This window comes from Aegilops tauschii, chromosome 2, assembly GCF_002575655.3.
Source record: "Aegilops tauschii subsp. strangulata cultivar AL8/78 chromosome 2, Aet v6.0, whole genome shotgun sequence".
NCBI lineage: Eukaryota > Viridiplantae > Streptophyta > Magnoliopsida > Poales > Poaceae > Aegilops > Aegilops tauschii.
The window spans coordinates 495,153,428-495,176,937 of NC_053036.3; the positions used below are offsets into that span (position 1 = coordinate 495,153,428).

Below are 23,510 nucleotides of genomic sequence, written 5' to 3' on the forward strand. Positions count from 1 at the left end.
GATTGAACTCAGAAGACTGTGCCTTCACCTTATTCCCCTTGAGCTAAGGACACCCAGTCCTCGCCCAATCACTCTGGTAAGTCTTCAAGGTAGACTTCCAAACCTTCACGGACTTCATTCATCGGCGATCCACAATGGCTCTTGGATGCTCAGAACGCGACGCCTAACCGGTTGGAGGATTCACAGTCCTCAATTATAACAAGTCTTCAGATCACGCAGACAAAAAGACTTCAGTGATGCCTAACACTCTTTGGCTCTGGGTGTTTTGGGCTTTGTCCTCGCAAGGGTCTCTCTCTCAAAGGCTTCAGAGGTGGGTTGCTCTCAAACGACAAAAGTCATGCACTAACTCTGAGTAGCCACCAAATTATGGTGTAGGGGGTGGGCTATTTATAGCCAGGAGGCAACCCGACATGATATGTCCGAACCGTGGGAGAATTGCACTATGGTGTGTTGCGCTATGACCTATGAATCGAAACTTTCCACAGGCATCGAGGCCCTATAGGCGGGATAAGATTTGAGCATCACACTGGACTAGACATGGAGACAGATGTCCGGTCCCTAGCCCAAGCAGTCAAGAACGACGAGAATGACTTGGCAGTGAAGCGGGGATCTAAGTCTTGTTTAGGGAGATGAAATTCCTAGGGAGGTTAAAAATAGTATGTTTCCTTTTTGCTTGGACCCCAATAGCAATGCTCCCGCAACATAAATTGCCGCGAGGAACGCTCGTGAATGCTATCCTTCCTAGGAACGTTCGCTGTATAGCATTACCGTTTGGCTTTTGTATTGCCTTTGGTGGTTGTTTGTTGATGGAACATAAGATATTTTCCAGCTAAGACTAAAACTTCTGTTGAACTCGAGTCTCGCGTGTTTTTCTACCTAACAAAGCGATCAGCCATCACATGCATGCAAGGTCAACACTTTGAAGGCAAATTCAGCGCGCGAATAGCTCACCAAGCCTGGTAGACATCGACGGGTCTAGGTCAAGGTGCAGAAGGATAACTCAGTGGTCAACATTTCTTGGCAGCCGGAACAAGTTGTGGCGTGAACGAACTGTGCCTTACAAAGTGAGAAGAAGTGGCGAACCGCTGGTACATATCGCTACGCTACGGAGGGAGAAGGTGGCCGCGCTTTTCGTCGTCCTCTATCACTGCATGCACCCATGACGGCCGTATAGTTTGAACGTTCCATCCGCGACTTGCAAAACCGCGTGACCGTGTGCCACTGTGCTGCTTGATTGGGGTGCCAGACATATAATGGCGACGTTGAAGTACATATTTTGCTTGGGTGTGCTACAGCTCTTGATTTGTTGGTGCGTATCGAAATTCAGCCACTTGGAGGCATTTCCTGAAGCTTTTCCAAATCACTTTTTTTGTTTCTTCCATCTGCCAGAAACTTAGCTTCTCCATCGATTAGCCCTTCCCCTATGTTGTTTTCGGAGATGGTACCAGAAGCGTAAGATTAGGAGACGACAAAACCCCTTTTTTTTATCGCCGGATCTTTGGTGTTTCTCTTTGTGATTCGGGTAGGTTACGAACCACTACGATCGAGCAGAATTTCGCCAGCTTCCTCCAAGAAATGGGCTGTCTATGCCTATTCCGGGACAAATGGAGGCGCAAGAGGCGGCCGGAGTCGTCGGCGCCGCCATCCCATTCTCAGGCAGCGGCGGCCTCCTACTACGCCGCCTGCACAGAGCCGTGCTCCCACGACGCGTCGGTACCAGCCGGCGCTGCCTCGACCGCATCGCCAGCTTGCAGCGCTACTGCTACGAGCACATCCGACGGCTCAGGCGCGCGGCCGGCGTCGAGCAAGTCCTTGGGCTCCTCCGCGCGGAGCCTCCCGGAGCTGTACGGGGAGAGGGGCGCGCACAGCCTGCTGGAGTTCGGTCTCAGCGAGCTCCGTGGCGCCACGGCCAACTTCAGCCCGCTGCTCATGGTCGGCATGGGCGGCTTCGGGTGCGTCTACAGGGGCGCCCTCCGCCTCCCCGGCGGGAACCCCCACGGCACCGCGGTCGCCGTCAAGAGGCTCAACCCCAACGGTGGCCAGGTACCAAAACTGCAATGCAATTCCATCACTAAAGAATTCAACTGTCTCCGGAGTCTTCATGAGGCACCAACGACACCACCCACTCTGATCTGATCGCCTGGCTCTCCTGTTCAGGGACACAAGGAATGGCTGGCCGAGGTCCAATTCCTCGGCATCGTCGAGCACCCGAACCTCGTTAAGCTCGTCGGCTACTGCGCAACACAGACCGATCAAGGGCCGCAGAGGCTTCTGGTCTATGAGTTCATGCCCAACAAGACGCTGGACGACCACCTGTTCAACCCAGAGCACCCTGTCCTCCCATGGGACGTCAGGCTGCAGGTAGCACTGGGTGCTGCTGAAGGGTTGCTCTATCTGCACGAGGGCCTTGAGCTTCAGGTAGGTAACCAATCTGCCCTCCAGCGCCCATCACCCTCTTAGGATTTGGTGAAGCTGTTTTTTATCCAGGAATGAATTTGCTTGTTTTGAGCAAGATTAGGCAGACAGTTTCTACACCCGCAGCTCTCGTCAGATCATGGCATGAGAACTGAATTATGAACTACTGCATGGAAAAGGCAGGGCGTTCAATTATCATCACAGCCTGAACTATTATCATTATACTCATGATGATCTTTCGATATTTGTAGATTATATACCGCGATTTCAAGGCTGCAAACATACTGTTGGATGAGGAGTTCAGACCCAAACTTTCGGACTTTGGATTAGCAAGGGAGGGGCCATCCGAAGGCCAAACCCATGTATCTACAGTGGTATGTGCAAACTTCACTACAGCAACCAGCTCAATTTCCTTGGGTTGCATATAGCCAAACTACATGGCATTCTGAATGCTCCATATGGAGCATCTCACAGAGCCGTCAGACACTCATTACCTTTGCAAATTCAGGTAATGGGAACCTACGGCTACGCAGCTCCGGACTATGTCCAGACAGGGCATCTCACCACCAAGAGCGACGTCTGGAGCTTCGGAGTGGTAATGTATGAAATCCTCACGGCTCGACGCTCGGTAGAGAAAAAACGACCCAAGAACGAACAGAAGCTCCTGGAGTGGGTGAGGCGGCACCCAGCCGACAGCGAACAGTTCAGTGAGATCATCGACACAAGGCTTGAAGGGAGATACTCCATGAGAGGAGCAAGAAAGATCGCCAAGCTGGCCAACAGCTGCCTTGCAAAGTATGCAAAGAACCGCCCCACAATGCTGGAGGTGGTTGAGAGGCTGAAGCTGGCAATGCAGCACAAGGAACTGGATGGTCAGGATGTCCGTTCAGTGGAGGAAAGCTCGCTTCTTCATGAGGCACCAACGACACCACCCATGGAGGATGAGGCTGCGGTGTCGGCAAGGCGGCGGATGCTTCATTTGGCTGCCCTAGGTGAGAATGCAAATGCTCAGGCAAGGAGAAGATTGATGCTCATGAGGGCAGCTGCTCCTCGGACGTGATACCCTGCCATCGTTGAGCTCTTGATTTTGACAGACTTTTTTTCTTGTTGTTCTGTTTGTTTTTTTTTTGTATGATTGTATATGGTTTAGAAATTTAGTTTTCTCCAATGCCGTATCTGGCAATTGATGAGTAAAGTTTGAAGTGCTGGTGGTGGTAAAAATAGGTTGAAAAGCATGAAATGCAGTTATGCCTTTCTTTTGTCGGACTCACATGAGCTAGTAATTTGTATACATGAAAATGGTGCCTACTATTTAATTTGGATAGTACTCTTTGGAATACTGGAAGCACACTATTTTTTTTTAGTTTTGTTGGCAAAGGAAGCACACTAATTGGAACTTAATCATATAAGCACACTATAGGAAGGATAGCGATTTTCTCAAGTGAACATCTAACTACAGGAGGAACAGAGAACAGGGAGCTGAAGCGGGCAGGTCAGCACCTGAGCTGTAAAGCCCAGGACGGATTTTCTTTGCTAGGTTATCTATAATTATTAATGACAGCAATTCCCACCCTATTTGATCCATGCCCCCTTGTACTCGCTTCTGACTAGTCTATTATACCCTCAACTGATTAACTATATTTCCAAAAACTTAAAATAAACTTGCTAAAACCCCAAGAAACGTTCTATGCTATGTTTTTTTGTTTTCAACAAAGCTCATGACACAGAAAGTTAAATCTCATCTCAGTCAGCATCAGCATCCTCTTCAGTGGTGTATACTTGTAATATGGTATTAAGTGTGGCATTGTAACAACAGAGCGAACAGTGGTTCTTTTTCTTAAACAACAGTGTAAATTTCACAAAAGTGAAGAGAAATTAAAATCCGAAGAATTACAAACCTGCAGAAGCAGGTCATGAGTCATCACCCAATTCAGTTCTCAGCAATGGGAAAGACTGATCCAATCTTGTTGTTACCCATACGGTAGCACTTGACGTTCACTGTGTATGGGCCGATATCGACGCGGTTATCCTCCCCGCCCATAAAGAAGCACAGTGTGTAGAGTGCCAGCTCGAACTCAGGGCTAACACCAATCAAAGAGCTTGATACTGATTTCAGCACACCATGCCACTCAAACTGAACGGTCAGTAACTGTGTCTCCGAATCAGGCTGTGAAAACAAGAATGGAACATGTTAGATGCATTACTTACGTTATATACATGTACATCTTATGAATGTTGAGACTATATACTCACCGATTCCCCACGCCGTCTTGGGAATATGTAGCCTTGGTAGTCCACATTTCCCTTGGCTTCTTCCAGATAAAACTGCAAATTAGTCATGTAGTTGCAGTCAGATGTATTTTCATACAACGATACAAGACTGCTGAAGCATTACATGGACTTACCTGAATCCAGTTATGGAATCCTGAGACCTCGGTCTCTCCTTGTCTCTGTTCCTTTATCTCACCAACAAACACATGCTCAAATGCAGAAGAGCAGCTAGAGTTGCCACATCTTCCATACAAATTAAACCAAAGGGATGTCAGCATTGCCTTGAAGTCATCATAGTCTTGGGATGCGACTCCCTTCAGCACTAAATACCGGTGCAAGTACTTAATCGGCGCTGTCCGGGCAATCTCTTCAATAAATGCTGCTTCTTCGTGCTTGTCCTGCTGAGTAACAACTTCTTTGTACCCTTGGTGTGGGTTGTAATTGTCAAGAAGCGCACAGAAGCGAGAGTAGGTGGGCTTGGTGAGCACATCATCGCCTAGCCAGCTGAATAGGTTTTCAGATGCCATATCATCCTTCTGATAAACCTTCTTTCCCTCTCCACATTCAATTCTGTAGTCCTTACCAGGAACAAGACGGTTCATATCAAGCTCCCACAACCGGCTACATGCTTCCGTCAAGCTATTGAGCTCCTCCCTGGTAGGCTCTACATTTAGGCCATGGTGGATCTGACCAAAATCTTCAGAGTACTCTTGTTCAGATGGTGGCCTTTTGTATGCGTTCCATGCTTCACACTGTACCAACCAGTTATCTAGGAGTTCAGAGTTCAAACAGGATAATGAAGCTTCACAATATACTAGTATAGTATCACCATACATCTTACCGCAGGAATTCTACAGGTTAGTTCATATATACATAGGGGTAACGGTAACCAGGAGTATCGGTCTAAAATTCAGTTATCTCATTCAGCGTGTCAAGAGTAGAGAAATGGTGTTTGATGTCAGTGTCGATCTGTTGCATGACACTGATTACATACCGAAAAAAGTATTGGCCTATAAATATCACCTAAAACACATAGAAACTTATCTAGTAGTATTTGAAACCAACTATTAACTTTAATAATTACTAAACACAAACCTGTTGTGGTCTTCCATGCTGCTTTTTCTCCCCTACAGTTTCCCAACCTTCATCATTTGTTTCTTCTCCCTCCTCCTAACATCCAAAATTAAAGAGTTGGCTTATTAAGAAATCCATCCGAACTTCAGACTGATACAGAAAAGCTCTAAGATACAGTTATAACACAGACACTACAATATTGGTAGGTATATGACTGAACAGCAGGTCAATTGCCCACAATTTTCAAGTAAAGAAATTCGAACATAACAGAGCAGAATCAAACCTGTTGCTGCCTCCTGTGTGCTGGCGCCTGCTGCTGCGGTAGCCGGCTACCACCATCACTCCTGTCCTCGCCTTGGTACTACAAAAACAAACCCAAATCAGCTACGACATCAACACACTACAACCCATCATGGAAATCAAACAATGGGAACTGAAAGCACCCTGATCATCTGGACAACCTGGCTGTGAGATCCGCCATGCGCAGATGGATGCTGCTGCTGCTGCTGCTGCTTCCGGCCCCCCGTCCTCTCCCAGCCCTCATCCTCCCTCCTCTCCTCCTGAATGCAGTTACAGGAAATCAACAGCTGCTGATCATACAAACTAACACGAACTGAACAGGACACCCACCCGCCTGGAGGGCCGAGAACCCCGGCGCTCCTCCTCCGGCTCGCCGCCCTTCTTCTCGGAGACCACCTGCCAGAACCAAAACCGTTAAGCCTTACCAGACCGACCGGACCATTGCGCACTAAGCTTCGGCTTCACTCGCAATTGAGCGAACAGCCGGCGCGCACCTCGGCCCACGTCGAGCGGTCCCGCTGCTCGCGGCCCTCCTCATCCTCCTCCCCTTCCTCGGCGTCCCGCGCGGGGCGGTGCCTCCTCGGCGCCTCGTCGCGGTCTTCGTCCCGCTCCCGCCGGCCGTCGCCGCCGTCCAAGACGTCGATCGCCGCTTTGGCCAAACCCTTGATGAGCCCCTCCATGGCGTGAACAGGGGAGTCGAGAAGCGGGGATGGGATGGATCCGACTGGCTGTTGGGATCTGGGTGATGACTGGTGAGGAGGAGGAAGTTGTGCTGTTTCGAGGGGTAGTGCGCCGTGGGTGGACTGTTCGGGTGGAAAAGGAAGGATTTGCACGTGGTGATCGCCGATTGGGCTGCCCGTGGTCGGTGGGGTGGAGTAATCGCGGCGACGCGGATGACCGACGAAATCTCGTGCGTTAATTAACCGCTGCTGCCATTCTCAAAAAGAAAAGGCCCGCTGCTGCCGACAGTCAGTTTAGAGGATACCCACGCAGGTATTAAACCCATTAACAGTCGCACAAAGGGCGCTCGTTCGCGCTAGCCACCTCAGCGATTTTACTGTGACGATTTACTGTGCGGGAAGGAGCAACGCGGCTGGATCTTGACGTGGAGGAGTAGCTTTCTCGGATACACCGCACCTATGCTTTTCCTGGTTTCCTCGACCGTCACGGCACGCAACCTCCCCTAGTCTTCCTCGCTCTCGTCGCGTCGCGCCGCTCCACAGCCTGCGCCTCCACCCCTTCCCTCTTCCCCTCACCTTCTCCCCACCACCGGTCCGCGTCACGACGCCGCCGGCATGGAGGCCTGGGCTCGGGCAACCGCCGCGGTGTCGGGTTCGTCGGGGAGGTCTCTGGGGAACGCGCGACGGGCTTGACCTCTCCCGGCTCCCCGCCCTCGCCCGCGACGATGAGGACCAGGTTGCGCTGCGCCTCCAATCCCAGCTCATGGTCGCGCTGGACATGCCCCCACGACGCCGTCTGCGTCGGTCTGAAGCTCGCGGAGGATGGGGACGAGGTCGGGTGAAGATTCGACGGCCACACGGTGGGAAAGCAATGGCGGCGGCTTCACCGGTGAGCAAGACTCGTCCGTAACCTTTATCTTGTGTCCTTCCTTTGTTGATATTCTCGTCCATGTCAAGTTTTAACTTAAGAATAGGTTCCGTCTGGTTGTAGTCCATATTCTTTGGCTCAAGTCCAGTGTACAGAGGTCTGTTTTTAACAGATGTTATTCAGTTTTCTGTTTGACAGAAATTCTTGATGTTATTATCTCTTATTGCCATCTACACGTTATTGTCATATTCACGGTACTTTACTCAATTTGAGAACACGTGGAACACAGTACTATTGTAGCCACTTGGCATTGAGTTGCATTACCTGATGCCCAATAAACAGTTGACTAAGAAATGTTGTCTAACCAGTGACATTATTTCGCCTGTTTCGGTCTATTGCTGCTTGCTTTATTAGTTTTGTTGTAAGAAATGATGTGTAACTCAGGAGTGCATGACCACTCTGTTGATGTTCATAGATCTGCGGGATGGCAAACAGTTTTTTGTGGATCACCCTGGAGCAGTTCCTATTTCCACCGCTCAGGTACTCAGAACCTTTAGTTATTTCTGTTTTTTCTTTAAAAAGTAAATTGCATATGCTCCTGTTTGGCCACTTCCCAGCATTTGGGGGCAAGACAGTGATCTCATCTCTGTATTTGATTGTAGGATGAAGAGCTGAAGAAGGTAATTGGCAGGATGACCTACGTAGAGTGCAGCTCAAAAACACAGCAGGTAAAAGTTGACAAAATCTTCTTGTTTTCTTACAGTAAGGATAGACGCATAGTTCAGTTACTGATGATTGTTGTTTTGTTTGCATGGTGCAGAATATCAAGGTGATGTTTGATGCAGCGATTAAGGTGGTTCCAGCCATTGAAGCAGAAGCAGAAGAAGTGGAAGGCGCAGAAAGTATGCACGGACAGACCAATGGTGGAGGCTCGAGGGACGGAGTGCCGCCGCCGCCGCCATCCTCACCCCTGAGCCCAAACTTCCAATTTGATAGATGGGAGGGTCTGCAGAAGAAGAGCCTGGAAGAGGTATACTTGGCTCCAATATCATCTTAGTGTACTTGTTGTTTACTACTCCCTCCGTCCCACAATATAAGATCATTTTTCAATTTTTCAAGCTAACATAGCTTGAAAAACGATCTTATATTGTGGGACGAATGGTGTAGTTATGTTTCAACAAGGATAGTGACTGATAGATGCATTACCACATATATAATTAGTTCGTATGAATGATAGAAAACTCAGTATTCACCAGGTAGGGTGTCTGAAGTGTCGACACAAGATGTTTCAAACTTTGGCTCTACATTTAGTTGTCATTAGTACAATATTGGTTTTCGATTCATGAGCTTTTGCTTGGTATGGCGGTATCTTAAGAGACATTTGTTCATTTCCTCCTAAGAAACAGAGAAATAAGTCAGAGTCTAGGGATTGTGCATTCTTTATTCTGGGTTAAGAAAACTGCTTTTTAAGAACAAAATGTAAGTTGACACTGAAACCGATTTCCAGCATGGTCTTGCACTGTGTTCTTCAGGTATTTTATTAATTCTTCCTCACATTGTGGTAAATGCAACTCTTTCTCACATATACTTTTCGATGGTCTTAGAGCATTCAAGCAAGGTTCCCCCAACGTGAATTCTCTTGTAGGATTGGGTCTGCAGCTGCATTGCTATTAGTGCAGTAAGTAAAATTATAGCGGCTGTTTTTCAAACACACAAGAATACTAATAATAGTATGATACAGATTTTCTTGTATGAAGGTTTCCTTGCTGAACCCTGAATTGGCATGGAATTCAACCTTCTTCAAAGAACCGGTGAGCAATCTTCCATGCATGAAAATAGAACTCATGTGTACTTGCTGCCACCTACTCTTGTGTTTTGGCACTGTGTTACTGCCTGTTAATAAAGTTGCTCTGCTTTTGAGTTTATTAACAAAATCAGTGCCAATGCCCAACATTTCTTTATTGGTCATATTTATAAACAAGCCAGCCACTGTATAATTGAATCATTCAACGTACAAACCCTGTTTCTGTCTTCCACATTATTTCATTTGATTTGGCAGTTGATCAAATAACAGTTGTCTATGTTTTAAGAAAGTTTTTTTTGAAGGAATTCATCTTGTACCATGTAGGTCATGCTTCCTGAATTTGTAATTCTGGGCGGATCTCCCGAGGAAAGTGCTCGGCTTAAGGCATCTAGCAATATGAATGAGCTCATTGTAAGTACATATCTACACATTGTATGTACACGTGCAACATTTACTTTTTGCATTCCTAGAAGCTAAAATAAGAAGGCTGATACCTTCATGTGCATACCTGTCTATAATCTCTTGACCAATATAACTAATATAACAACTAACTATGTCTCATATTATATGGCAGTCACTCTTATCTCCTCAGTCGAGGCTAGTCGTTACATCATCCGGCGATGATCTTCCTTCAGATGGCACTTTGAATTCGGATGCAATAACAGTTCAAGTTCTTGTCAATGATGTCCATGTTGGAGACTCAGTATTGGTTATTGAGTCATTAGAAAGGATAGTTGATGATTCTGACTTTGAACATGGTACCCATCATCATATTGAAGTATGTTGGTGGTTGGTACCAATCATTTTTTGTGATAGAAGCTTGGCATGCGTTTTGTCAACTGTTGAAGAAGAGAAGATTGTCCTAGGCGACTGCAAGTTTTTCAAATCTACCTTCTACTAGGGTTGTCCTGGATGGTCTACTGTTGAAGAAGACATTTGTCTAATCAAGGATCAGACTAGACCGGCGGACGTGCATAAGCAAGATAAGTGCGCACATGAACACTTAGGAGGCGTGCCAATGGCACGCCCCAGCCATTAGTCCTCTTCAAAGAGGGCATCATCGAGACAGCACGCAGGTATCATCGTCATCACTCATCCCTAATAGGCGTCATCGTCATTCCTAAATCCTGAGCAAACGATTCTGACTTCACCGCAGGTGATCGGCGGCTTGTAGAAGTTGGGTGGAGATACAAAAATATCTGTGTCAAAACACAGCCACATGCAACCAGACAGAGCAGATCCAACTCTATTGAGAATTACGAAGAAAAACTAGACATAGTTGACGCCACTCACCCAAAGCATTTGGGTACCCGAACTCGGTACTCGAACCAACCAGGAACCAAATTACCGAATTGTTTGTTAATTCGGTTATCGGTCTTAGGTTCGGTTTTCATTTCCTGCGTATTCACATAGTAACTGATATTTCAATAGGCCATGGTATGCGGCTGAGCGATTGTGCTTTACTCACCAAAAATCAAGGCCCAACGAAATCCAGGCCAAACTCACCGCATCCGCATGACACCGAGAAAAGTCTCGCCGCCTCGCATCGCACTCCAGTCCCTCCCCAAATAACTTCGCTCTCGGCTCTTGCATACTCTCTCTCCCTCTCTCTCTCTCTCTCGCCCTAACCCTAGCGGCGTCGGCAACCGCCATTTGGCGCCTGCATGGTTGCAGGCCTGCAACACTGCACCGCTGCATCTATTACATTTCTTAGCTTATAACATTTCCAAGAGCTTAGACTTCATGCAAAATTCCTTTGAAATACAATAAAGGAAATCCAATAGAAACGATTCCTAACTAGTATTACATTCCAACTCCTACTTGTCACCTTAAGCGTCGGTTATAGTGCTTTTTGCAAACTGACGCACACTCCTCCACAACACTGTGTATCTAAATGAGCCAGCCGATGTAGGTATTTTTTTCACTGGTTTTTGGGGAAGCTTTTCATGATTGTTCTAACGTATTTTCTGGGCAGTTTTTCTTCTAGATATTCCCGAGTATGGGTTTTGCAGGTTTTCTCAGTTTGTTTTTATTTTTCATTTCTGTTTTCTCTCTTCTTTATTCTTTCTTATTTGGTTTTTCATTTTTATCGTCTTAATGAACTTTTCACAAATTCATGAACTTTTTTTTATCTTTTTTGTGAACTTTTTCTAGTTATGTTTTTTTAAATCTTGGAATTTATTCCTCAAATTCGTGTTTTCCCATTTCTGTGAACCTTTTTCAAGTCGTAAAAATTTTAGACAATGCGTGAACTTTTCTCAATGTCATGAAACTTTTTTTCCAAAATTCCTAAACTTTTTTTTATTTTTGTGAACCTTTTCCTTTTTTGAAAAAGTCAACAGTCAACTCTCTGTGGTCCATAGTCAACGATCTCTGATCGATCGGTCAATGGCCGCAGGTCCACCAATTAACCAATTTAAAACAAAATGCAATTGGGCTGCTTGATATGGTCTAGCTTGTGAGCGCCAATTATCTTACCTGGCGCCAGTTAAGAGCTTTCGTGAAGGAAGGGGTTGTGGCTGGAGCGCCAGTTATCTCATCTAGCGCCAATTAGGAGCGCTTGTGAAGGAAGGGGTTTGGCTGGAAATTATGCTAATGGCAAACAAAGCGATTCTTTTGGGCGTGAGTTTTAATACCTAACCCTAGCGCGGGGGCAGCCACCATTAGCGCCAGTGCGGTCGCAAGCCTGCAACATTGCACCGCTACATCTATTACATTCCTTAGCTTATAAAATGTTCAAGAGCTTAGACTTCATACAAAATTCCTTTGGAATACAATAAAGGAAATCCAGTGGGAATGATCCCTTACCTATTATATATAAATTAAATAACACCCAGAGCAAACATTCTATCGGATAACAATCTCATAAAAACTAAAGGAGCCCTGGACTTTCACGCATTAGACAAAACAAGCCCATGCAAACCGTGAAGGAGTCCAACTCCTATTTGTCACTTTAAGCGTCGGTTATAGTGCTTTTTGCAAACCGGCGCCCGCCCCTCCACAGCACATTGTATCTAAATGGGCCAGCCCATATAGGTATTATTTTCACTGGTTTTTTTGGGAAGCTTTTCATGATTGTTTTGACATTTTTTTCTAGGCGGACTTTCTTCCGGATATTCCGAAGTACGGGTTTTGCGGGTTTTCTCACTTTTTTATTTTTTGTTTATGTTTTATCTCTTCCTTTTTCTTTCTTTTTTTCGTTTTTCATTTTTATCGACTTAATGAACTTTGCAAAAATTCTTGAAAATTATTTTATCTTTTGTGAACTTTTTTATAATTCCAAATTTTTTGCAAATCTTGTGATTTTTTTCCTCAAATTCCTTTTTTTTGGCAATTATTTTTTAAAATTCGTGAACTTTTCTCAATGTTGTGAATCTTTTTACAAATTTCCTAAACTATTTTCAAACTTTTTTATTTTGTGAACCTTTTTCATTTTTGAAAAAGCCAACAGCTAACTTTTTGTGGTCAACAATCGCCGATTGACCGGTCAACAGTCGCATGTCCACCAGTTTACTGATTTAAAACCAAAAACACAAGTGGGCTGCCCCATATGGTCTTGCTTGTGAGCGCGAGTTATCTTATCTGGCGCCAATTAGGAGCTCTCGCGAAGGAAGGGGTTGTGGCTGGAGCGCTAGTTATCTCATCTGGCGCCAATTAGGAGCGTCCCTGAAGGAAGTGGTTGTCGCTAGAATTTAAGCTAATGGCAAACAAACAGATTTTTTTGGGTGTGTGTTTAATTTCCAACCCTAGCGCCGCGTCGACCGCCTTTGGCGCTAGTGTTGGGGAACGTAGTCATTTTAAAAAAATTCCTACGCACACGCAAGATCATGGTGATGCATAGCAACGAGAGGGGAGAGTGTTGTCCACGTACCCTCGTAGACCGAAAGCGGAAGCGTTAACACAACGCGGTTGATGTAGTCGTACGTCTTCACGATCCGACCGATCAAGTACCGAACGCACGGCACCTCCGAGTTCAGCACACGTTCAGCTCGATGACGTCCCTCGAACTCCGATCCAGCCGAGTGTTGAGGGAGAGTTTCGTCAGCACGACTGCATGGTGACGATGATGATGTTCTACCGTCGCAGGGCTTCGCCTAAGCACCGCTACGATATTATCGAGGTGTAATATGGTGGAGGGGGGCACCGCACACGGCTAAGAGATCAATGATCAATTGTTGTGTCTATGGGGTGCCCCCTGCCCCCGTATATAAAGGATCAAAGGGGGGAGGTGCGGCCAGCCTTGGGGAGCGCCAGGAGGAGTCCTACTCCCACCGAGAGTAGGACTCCCCCCCCTTTTCCTAGTTGGATTAGGACTTGGGAGGGGGGAAAGAAGAGAGGGAGAAGAAGGAAGGGGGGGCGCCGCCCCCTTCTCCTTGTCCTATTCGGACTAGGGGGAAGGGGCGCGCGGCCCAGCCCTAGCCGCCTCTCTTCTCTTCCACCTAGGCCCACTAAGGCCCATTATGTTGCCGGGGGGTTCCGGTAACCTCCCGGTACTCCAGTAAAATCCCGATTTCACCCGGAACACTTCCGATATCCAAACATAGGCTTCCAATATATCAATCATTATGTCTCGACCATTTCAAGACTCCTCGTCATGTCCGTGATCACATCCGGGACTCCGAACAACCTTCGGTAGATCAAAACATATAAACTCATAATATAACTGTCATCGAAACGTTAAGCGTGCGGACCCTACGGGTTCGAGAACTATGTAGACATGACTGAGACACGTCTCCGGTCAATAACCAATAGCGGAACCTGGATGCTCATATTGGCTCCCACATATTCTACGAAGATCTTTATCGGTCAGACCGCATAACAACATACGTTGTTTCCCTTTGTCATCGGTATGTTACTTGCCCGAGATTCGATCGTCGGTATCTCAATACCTAGTTCAATCTTGTTTCCGGCAAGTCTCTTTACTCGTTCCGTAATACATCATCTTGCAACAAACTCATTAGTTGCAATGCTTGCAAGGCTTAAGTGATGTGCATTACCGAGAGGGCCCAGAGATACCTCTCCGACAATCGGAGTGACAAATCCTAATCTCGAAATACACCAACCCAACAAGTACCTTCGGAGACACCTGTAGAGCACCTTTATAATCACCCAGTTACGTTGTGACGTTTGGTAGCACACAAAGTGTTCCTCCGGTAAACGGGAGTTGCATAATCTCATAGTCATAGGAACATGTATAAGTCATGAAGAAAGCAATAGCAACATACTAAACGATCGAGTGCTAAGCTAACGAAATGGGTCAAGTCAATCACATCATTCTCCTAATGATGTGATCCCGTTAATCAAATGACAACTCATGTCAATGGATAGGAAACATAACCATCTTTGATCAATGAGCTAGTCAAGTAGAGGCATACTAGTGACACTTTGTTTGTCTATGTATTCACACAAGTATTATGTTTCTGGTTAATACAATTCTAGCATGAATAATAAACATTTATCATGATATAAGGAAATAAATAATAACTTTATTATTGCCTCTAGGGCATATTTCCTTCAGTCTCCCACTTGCACTAGAGTCAATAATCTAGATTACACAGTAATGATTCTTACACCCATGGAGCCTTGGTGCTGATCATGTTTTGCTCGTGGAAGAGGCTTAGTCAACGGGTCTGCAACATTCAGATCCGTATGTATCTTGCAAATTTCTATGTCTCCCACCTGGACTAAATCCCGGATGGAATTGAAGCGTCTTTTGATGTGCTTGGTTCTCTTGTGAAATCTGGATTCCTTTGCTAAGGCAATTGCACCAGTATTGTCACAAAAGATTTTCATCGGACCCGATGCACTAGGTATGACACCTAGATCGGATATGAACTCCTTCATCCAGACTCCTTCATTTGCTGCTTCCGAAGCAGCTATGTACTCCGCTTCACACGTAGATCCCGCCACTACACTTTGTTTAGAACTGCACCAACTGACAGCTCCACCGTTCAATGTAAACACGTATCCGGTTTGTGATTTAGAATCGTCCGGATCAGTGTCAAAGCTTGCATCAACGTAACCATTTACGATGAGCTCTTTGTCACCTCCATAAACGAGAAACATATCCTTAGTCCTTTTCAGGTATTTCAGGATGTTCTTGACCGCTGTCCAGTGATCCACTCATGGATTACTTTAGTACCTTCCTGCCAGACTTATAGCAAGGCACACATCAGGTCTGGTACACAGCATTGCATACATGATAGAGCCTATGGCTGAAGCATAGGGAACATCTTTCATCTTCTCTCTATCTTCTGCAGTGGTCGGGCATTGAGTCTTACTCAACTTCACACCTTGTAACACAACCAAGAACCCTTTCTTTGCTTGATCCATTTTGAACTTCTTCAAAACTTTGTCAAGGTATGTGATTTGTGAAAGTCCAATTAAGCGTCTTGATCTATCTCTATAGATCTTGATGCCCAATATATACGCAGCTTCACCGAGGTCTTTCATTGAAAAACTCTTATTCAAGTATCCCTTTATGCTATCCAGAAATTCTATATCATTTCCAATCAGCAATATGTCATCCATATATAATATCAGAAATGCTACAGAGCTCCCACTCACTTTCTTGTAAATACAGGCTTCTCCAAAAGTCTGTATAAAACCAAATGCTTTGATCACACTATCAAAGCGTTTATTCCAACTCCGAGAGGCTTGCACCAGTCCATACATGGATCACTGGAGCTTGCACACTTTGTTAGCTCCCTTTGGATCGACAAAACCTTCCGGTTGCATCATATACAACTCTTCTTCCAAAAATCCATTCAGGAATGCAGTTTTGACATCCATTTGCCAAATTTCATAATCATAAAATGCGGCAATTGCTAACATGATTCGGACAGACTTAAGCATCGCTACGGGTGAGAAGGTCTCATCGTAGTCAATCCCTTGAACTTGTCGAAAACCTTTCGCAACAAGTCGAGCTTTATAAACAGTAACATTACCGTCAGCGTCAGTCTTCTTCTTGAAGATCCATTTATTTTTAATGGCTTGCCGATCATCGGGCAAGTCAACCAAAGTTCATACTTTGTTCTCATACATGGATCCCATCTCGGATTTCATGGCCTCAAGCCATTTTGCGGAATCTGGGCTCACCATCGCTTCTTCATAGTTCGTAGGTTCGTCATGGTCTAGTAACATAACCTCCAGAATAGGATTACCGTACCACTTTGGTGCGGATCTTACTCTGGTTGACCTACGAGGTTCAGTAACAACTTGATCTGAAGTTTCATGATCATCATCATTAACTTCCTCACTAATTGGTGTAGGAGTCATAGGAACCGGTTTCTGTGATGAACTATTTTCCAATAAGGGAGCAGGTACAGTTACCTCATCAAGTTATACGTTCCTCCCACTCACTTCTTTCGAGAGAAACTCCTTCTCTAGAAAGGATCCATTCTTAGCAACGAATGTCTTGCCTTCGGATCTGTGATAGAAGGTGTACCCAACAGTCTCCTTTGGGTATCCTATGAAGACACATTTCTCCGATTTAGGTTCGAGCTTATCAGGTTGAAGCTTCTTCACATAAGCATCACAGCCCCAAACTTTAAGAACGATAACTTTGGTTTCTTGCCAAACCGTAGTTCATAAGGCGTCGTCTCAACGAATTTCGATGGTGCCCTATTTAACGTGAATGTAGCCGTCTCTAAAGCATAACCCCAAAACGATAGCGGTAAATCAGTAAGAGACATTATAGATCGCACCATATCTAGTAAAGTACAATTACGAAGTTCGGACACACCATTACGTTGTGGTGTTCCGGGTGGCGTGAGTTGCGAAACTATTCCGCATTGTTTTAAATGTAGACCAAACTCGTAACTCAAATATTCTCCTCCACGATCTGATCGTAGAAACTTTATTTTCTTGTTACGATGATTTTCAACTTCACTCTGAATTTTTTTGAACTTTTCAAATGTTTCAGACTTATGTTTCATTAAGTAGATATACCCATATCTGCTCAAATCATCTGTGAAGGTGAGAAAATAACGATATCCACCACGAGCCTCAATATTCATCGAACCACATACATCTGTATGTATGATTTCCAACAAATCTGTTGCTCTCTCCTTAGTTCCGGAGAACGGCATTTTAGTCATCTTGCCCATGAGGCACGGTTCGCAAGTACCAAGTAATTCATAATCAAGTGATTCTAAAAGTCCATCAGTATGGAGTTTCTTCATGCGCTTTACACCGATATGACCTAAACGGCAGTGCCACAAATAAGTTGCACTATCATTATCAACTCTGCATCTTTTGGCTTCGACATTATGAATATGTGTATCACTACTATCGAGATTCATTAAAAATAGACCACTCTTTAAGGGTGCATGACCATAAAAGATATTACTCATATAAATAGAACAACCATTATTCTCTGATTTAAATGAATAACCGTCTCGCATCAAACAAGATCCAGATATAATGTTCACGCTCAACGCTGGCACCAAATAACAATTATTTAGGTCTAATACTAATCCCGAAGGTAGATGTAGAGGTAGCGTGCCGACGGCGATCACATCGACTTTGGAACCGTTTCCCACGCGCGTCGTCACCTCGTCCTTGGCCAGTGTTCGCTTAATCCGTAGTCCCTGTTTCGAGTTGCAAATATTAGCAACAAAACCAGTATCAAATACCCATGTGCTACTACGATAAGGTACACATCAATAACATGTATATCACATATACCTTTGTTCACCTTGCCATCCTTCTTATCCGCCAAATACTTGGGGCAGTTCTACTTCCAGTGACCAGTCTGCTTGCAGTAGAAGCACCCAGTCTCAGGCTTAGGTCCAGACTTGGGTTTCTTCTCCTGAACAGCAACTTGCTTGCTGTTCTTCTTAAAGTTCCCCTTCTTCTTCCCTTTACCCTTTTTCTTGAAACTAGTGGTCTTATTGACCATCAACACTTGATGCTCCTTTTTGATTTCTACCCCCGCAGTTTGCGAAGAGCTCGGGAATCGTCTTATCCATCCCTTGCATGTTATAGTTCATCACGAAGCTCTTGTAGCTTGGTGGCAGTGATTGAAGAATTCTGTAAAATTTCCAAGAGCTTAGACTTCATGCAAAATTCCTTTGGAATGCAATAAAGAAAATACAATAGAAATAATTCCTAACTATTACATTCTTATGAATTAAATAACACCCAGAGTAAACATTCTATTGGATCACAATCTTATAGAAATTAAAGGAGCCCTAAACATTCACGCATTAGACAAAACAAGCCCATGCAAACCGTGAAGGAGCCCAACTCCTATTTGTCGCCTAAAGCGTCAGTTATAGTGCCTTTCGCAAATCTACGCACGCCCCTCAACAGTACAGTGTATCTAAATGGGCCAGCCCATGTAGGTATTTCTTTACTGATATTTTGGAAGCTTCTCATGAGTCATGATTGTTCTGATGGTTTTTCTGGTCGGGTTTTCTTCTGGTTATTCCCCAGTACAGGTTTTCTCACTTTGTTTCTTTTTTTGATTTTTTCGATTTTGTTTTATCAAATTAATGAACTTTTCACAATTTCATGAACATTTTTTATTTTTCGTGAACTTTTTTCAAATCCATGAATTTTTTCAAATTAGTTTTTTTAAATCTTATGAAATTTTTCTCAAATTCATGATTTTGTTTTCTTTTTTGTGAAATTTTTCCAAGTCGTAACTTTATAAAAAAATCATGAACTTTTCTCATTGCTATGAACCTTTTTCAAATTTGCTAAACATTTTTCAAATTTATTGAACTTTTTTTGTGAACCTTTTCCTTTATTGAAACTGTCAACAGTCAACTCTCTGTGTTAATTGTTGATCGACTGGTCAACAATCGCAGGCCCACCAGTTAACTGGTTTAAAACAAAACATAGTTGGGCCGACCGTTATGCTCCTGGGCGTGAGCGCCAGTTATCTCATCACGCGCAAATTAGGAGCTCTCGTGAATGAAGGTGTTGTGGCCAGGAATTAAGCTAATGGCAAATAAACAGATTATTTTGGGCGTGAATTTAATTTATCCATATGCCACCCATCTATACCTACTAATAAAGGGAGATGGTATTCTTGGACCCTCATGCACTTTATCTAAAATGACCTTGATATTTCTGGGTATCAACCCGTAGTCCATTAGTAGATAAAAAATAGTTTGGCCTCTTTATTTCCATGTCTCGCGCACATGGGCCACCTTGGGCCCGCGCTCGAGACCTACATTACAACACCAACGAATCCGATAAAAATAAATGTAGCAACGAAGAATCAAACTCCCGACCTGCCGTTGGATCATGGACAATTAGCCTAGTTGATGCATGTGTAAAGAAAAAGGTCTTGTTTATGTTATACAGTACCACCTCACTCCTTTACACGCAATGCCACCAGTTTATATTTATCTGCAGTTCAAATTTACAGTTCTTGAGAATTAATGAGGAGAGGGTAAAGAGTGGGTCTGTTTATCCTTAGGAAGAAGGAACATTATCCTCAAAAAGAAGGAAAGTAACTAGTGAGAAATCCAAAATTCGTGAGAGAAATCTATTAGTTCTTGAGAACTAATGAGGACAGGGTAAAGAGTGGGTCTGATTATCCTTAGGAAGAAGGAACATTATCCTCAAAAAGAAGGAAAGTAATTAGTGAGAAATCCAAAATTCATGAGAGAAATCTATGGTGGAATCAATGATAGAAAAAGACTCACATAGGGGATTCGTCAGACATGCACGAAGAAGGAAATAGGAATTAATGTGAGCCACGCTGCTGGGAGAGGGATTCATCAAATGATTTGATTAAATGGGTGAATTAACTAACGAGAGAGAGAGAGAGATAGAGAGAGAGAATTGACGATTAAGTATGATCGATTTAGTATAGTATATGTTTTATACTATATATTTAATATTGTATGAGTAATTTTTCTATAAACTTTGTCAAACTTAAAAATAGTATCACTTAGAGCAAACATAGAATTTCAAGTAATTTGAAACACGGTGTGGTCCGGCCTGCACGCATGCTTGGAAATAAGAAACTAATGGATAATTGACCAATGCTTGCATGTTTGGGCCCTTAATTGCAGCAATAATCTCCTTAGGTGGCGTATGCACCTGCACGAAAGAGAGCGCTTTCTTCGTAGCGAAACATAGGGCACCGTGCCTGTTGGAAATATGCCCTACAGACAATAATATTGTGTTATTATATTTTCATATTCATAATTAAGTGATTATATTTCATGCTACAACTGCTATGATCCTGGAATGTGCAATTCAGTGGAAAACTCATATGCACGTGTGAAAATAATAAACGGATAAATAAAGACTTCTAGTCTCCAGACTAGCTCAACTGTTGTTGGTGATCACGTTTTTTGGATCTTAGGATATCGTTAAGTGTAACGATAGTCCTAAAACAACATTGAGATTATAACGTTGGAAGAACGATCGTATTGAATCGACCCAAACTTGTCTGTTATGAATTGAGATAATATCATATGTCATCAATTATAATAACACGAAGTGTTAACATGTGATTTTGCTTCTTAGACTATGAGAGTATCGTAGTCACTTCTTACCGTACGATGAACTTTGGGGTTGCTCAAACGTTACGTGTAACACGGTGATCATAACGACAACATACATGTTCATTGGAAAGTTTGACAATGGACTAGATAGCTCGAGAGTGTGATTTGCTCCTACGACGATGGAGAGATATTCTTATGGCCCTCTCGGTGTGACGGCATCCATCATCATCTGTCCAGACACAGTTGACTACGTCACGGGGATGCCGGAACACGACAACGAGAAAAAAGAACAAAACTGGTAACGAGGATTTCGATATAGTGAGCATATGTGATGACTCAAGAGTATACCGATGCATCCTAAGTTTTGTAAAGTATCGCGAAGTAAAGGGAACATCACACAATAACCAAATGTTTGCTCGAATATCATTCATGTGCTCATAGGGATCGATATGGACATCCACAGTTCCGTTGTCGGTCATTGAACGAAGGGGTTTCGTTCATGTCTATGAGTTACCAAACCTACGGGGTCACAAGCTTAAGGCTATCACGATATACTGAGTGTTATTAGGACATGAGTGATGAGAATATATTTTTTGAATTGTTTCATTAATATTCAAATAGTTTCGAGAGGATCCGGAAGCGTTTCGAGGCCACCGAAAGGGTTTCAGAGAGTATCGGGTAATACCGGGTATTACTAATAACTAATATATAGGTGACAATGTTTCCGGTGATGTTAAATTATATATAAAAGGGTCTAGTAGTTATTAGAAGGCTTTTATATTAATTTAAATATCAACGGGTCTTAAAAGGCCAAAAGATGAAAGGCAACTTGGGCCACAAGGGCCCAAGTGGAGGAGGTGCCCCCCTCCTTGTGTGTGTGGGGAATCCTACTAGGGGACTCCTCCCCCTTTTGGCTGAAGCCCCAAGGAGGCTTTCTCCTTGGTGGCTGCCTCTCCCTCCCCCTCTAACCTATATATACTTGAGGTATTTGCCACAAATGAACATACAATTTTTGGAGTCTCCTCTAGTTCTTCTAGTTGTAATTATAGTTCTAGTTGGTTTTAGTTGACTAATTAGAGCTAGGCTAATCCTCTTGTCCTTATAATTAGAAGCCCCATGTGGTTCTAATCTCCTCTCTCTAATTTTCCGACCACGATTAGCTTTGGACAGCGAAGCGCTGCCGGATCGTGAAGGTTGCGTGCTTGCAACCAAGTAGAGAGGACGTGCTTTCAGTCTTTGGTTCGAGGGAATGTTCGTAGGCGAATCGCTTCCAAGTACGATCTACACCGACACATTCTTCTTCCGATGCAATTCGGTGATGGTAACGATTGTGATCCTAACCCGTTATGCATCTTCATATTGATCTTGAGTGTGCGTAGGCGTGATTTTATTTGTTTTCTACTACGTTTCCCAACAATGCCAACCATTCTCATTAAATTTGCATACACATAAATTAATTTTCTTCCCCGTTGCAACATCCGGACATATGTGCTATAAGCCCATAAAGAACTGGCCTAAAATGGCCGAGCTGAAGTTGTTTTTTCCTTCTTTTTTGGGTTCTTTTCGTTTTATCCTTCTACGTTTATCTTTTTTACTTTCTATTTTCATTTTATGTTATTTAGTTCATGTGTTTTCTGTTCATATGTTAATTATTCAAATAAATTATTTTTTCATGCAGTTTTTGAGACTATTTGTGTATATTTATAAAATATTCACACTGCTTATTAGAGGTGTTTGAGTATAATCACAAAGGTATATCACACCATACCTAACTAATTTTATGCTCACTCTGTTCCAAAATTTAAGGTGCGTTGATTTTTTTATAAAAAAAAATGAATGTTTCTACATTTGACCAGGATTATTGTCAAAAATCAATATCTACAAGATTGCAATCAGTATAATTAGATCAATCATGAACCATAATTTATATTTTATTATTTATTATTGTAGATGTTCATATTTTCCCTAAGAACTTGATCAAACATAAATAAGTTTGACTTACAAAGAATTAATGCACCTTATATTTTAAAGCAAAGGGGTAATAATACCAATTCAAAATCTTCATAATCCAAAACATATGTCCATGACTCCATGTGTTGCAAAATAATACTCCCTCCATCCTACAATGTAAGACGTTTTTGCAAGCTAACATGTCTGACGGAGGGAGAGAAAAATGTTTATGTACTTTAGAAAGAAGGTGTGCAATAAAAGGCTACTACCTTCGTCTTTTCTCCAAGAGAACATGCAACTAGGGTTTCTGCCTCTCGTTGGCGGCGCCGCCGATCTACTTCGCCTCCTGTGGCCTTAGGGCCATGGGGGCGGGGTGGATCCCGACACTTACGGGCAGGAGGACTCCATTTTTAGATGTTTTTTTTCCTGTTTTATTAGGGTTCGTGTCCCGCTCATGAAGGCGAGGTGGCGGCGGCTCTCTGAAGATGGAATAAAGTTCTCTCCAACTAGCCCATCCCGGTGTGCATCTAGCATCGTCGGATGACATGTGGATCAGTGGATGTGTATCTCCCACCGATCTCGCAAGATTCGATCGGTGGTTGTCTTTAGTGGATCTGCTCAGATCCGGTCTTCGATCGTCTACGTTTGTGTCTTAAGGTTGGATCCTTCTGGCCTAC

At 43.8% G+C, this 23,510-nt stretch overlaps 3 protein-coding genes across 5 annotated transcripts; 2 read left to right on the forward strand and 1 right to left on the reverse strand.

Moving 5' to 3' along the window:
- The first annotated feature begins 1,120 nt into the window (after nt 1–1,120).
- LOC109786221 (probable serine/threonine-protein kinase PBL19) lies at nt 1,121–3,674 on the forward strand. The gene is made up of 4 exons (XM_020344802.4): nt 1,121–2,043; nt 2,158–2,418; nt 2,667–2,789; nt 2,924–3,674. The coding sequence occupies exons 1-4, from the start codon at nt 1,576–1,578 to the stop codon at nt 3,473–3,475; spliced, it is 1,404 nt and encodes a 467-aa protein (XP_020200391.1). The 5' UTR covers nt 1,121–1,575; the 3' UTR covers nt 3,476–3,674.
- Nucleotides 3,675–4,179: 505 nt separating this feature from the next.
- LOC109786232 (uncharacterized) lies at nt 4,180–7,049 on the reverse strand. The gene is made up of 8 exons (XM_020344819.4): nt 6,555–7,049; nt 6,391–6,456; nt 6,222–6,320; nt 6,044–6,121; nt 5,782–5,856; nt 4,821–5,438; nt 4,669–4,740; nt 4,180–4,582 (listed from the first exon to the last, which is right to left on the reverse strand). The coding sequence occupies exons 1-8, from the start codon at nt 6,738–6,740 to the stop codon at nt 4,346–4,348; spliced, it is 1,431 nt and encodes a 476-aa protein (XP_020200408.1). The 5' UTR covers nt 6,741–7,049; the 3' UTR covers nt 4,180–4,345.
- Nucleotides 7,050–7,210: 161 nt separating this feature from the next.
- On the forward strand, nt 7,211–10,886 carry LOC109786231 (uncharacterized). Of its 3 annotated transcripts, none has more exons than XM_020344815.4 (9): nt 7,211–7,629; nt 8,084–8,148; nt 8,271–8,336; nt 8,429–8,638; nt 9,213–9,286; nt 9,350–9,419; nt 9,737–9,823; nt 9,987–10,488; nt 10,569–10,886. In XM_020344815.4, exons 1-8 carry the CDS (start codon nt 7,563–7,565, stop codon nt 10,311–10,313), a joined length of 966 nt encoding a protein of 321 aa, XP_020200404.1. In that variant the 5' UTR covers nt 7,211–7,562; the 3' UTR covers nt 10,314–10,488; nt 10,569–10,886. The 3 variants fall into 3 exon arrangements, with proteins under 3 accessions (XP_020200404.1, XP_020200405.1, XP_020200406.1); XM_020344817.4 differs by having other exon boundaries at nt 7,224–7,629; nt 9,366–9,419; XM_020344816.4 differs by lacking the exons at nt 9,213–9,286; nt 9,350–9,419 and having other exon boundaries at nt 7,220–7,629.
- The last annotated feature ends 12,624 nt before the right edge of the window (nt 10,887–23,510 follow it).

Coding starts and splice junctions, on each gene's coding strand:
- LOC109786221 (XM_020344802.4), top strand. CDS start 1,576: ATGGGCTGTCTATGCCTATTCCGGGACAAATGGAGGCGCAAGAGGCGG. Junction 2,419..2,666: donor ACGAGGGCCTTGAGCTTCAG/GTAGGTAACCAA, acceptor CGATATTTGTAG/ATTATATACCGCGATTTCAA. Junction 2,790..2,923: donor AAACCCATGTATCTACAGTG/GTATGTGCAAAC, acceptor TTGCAAATTCAG/GTAATGGGAACCTACGGCTA.
- LOC109786232 (XM_020344819.4), bottom strand. CDS start 6,740: ATGGAGGGGCTCATCAAGGGTTTGGCCAAAGCGGCGATCGACGTCTTG. Junction 6,457..6,554: donor ACCGCTCGACGTGGGCCGAG/GTGCGCGCCGGC, acceptor TGGTTCTGGCAG/GTGGTCTCCGAGAAGAAGGG. Junction 6,321..6,390: donor GTTCTCGGCCCTCCAGGCGG/GTGGGTGTCCTG, acceptor AACTGCATTCAG/GAGGAGAGGAGGGAGGATGA.
- LOC109786231 (XM_020344815.4), top strand. CDS start 7,563: ATGGGGACGAGGTCGGGTGAAGATTCGACGGCCACACGGTGGGAAAGC. Junction 8,337..8,428: donor GCAGCTCAAAAACACAGCAG/GTAAAAGTTGAC, acceptor TGCATGGTGCAG/AATATCAAGGTGATGTTTGA. Junction 9,824..9,986: donor GCAATATGAATGAGCTCATT/GTAAGTACATAT, acceptor ATTATATGGCAG/TCACTCTTATCTCCTCAGTC.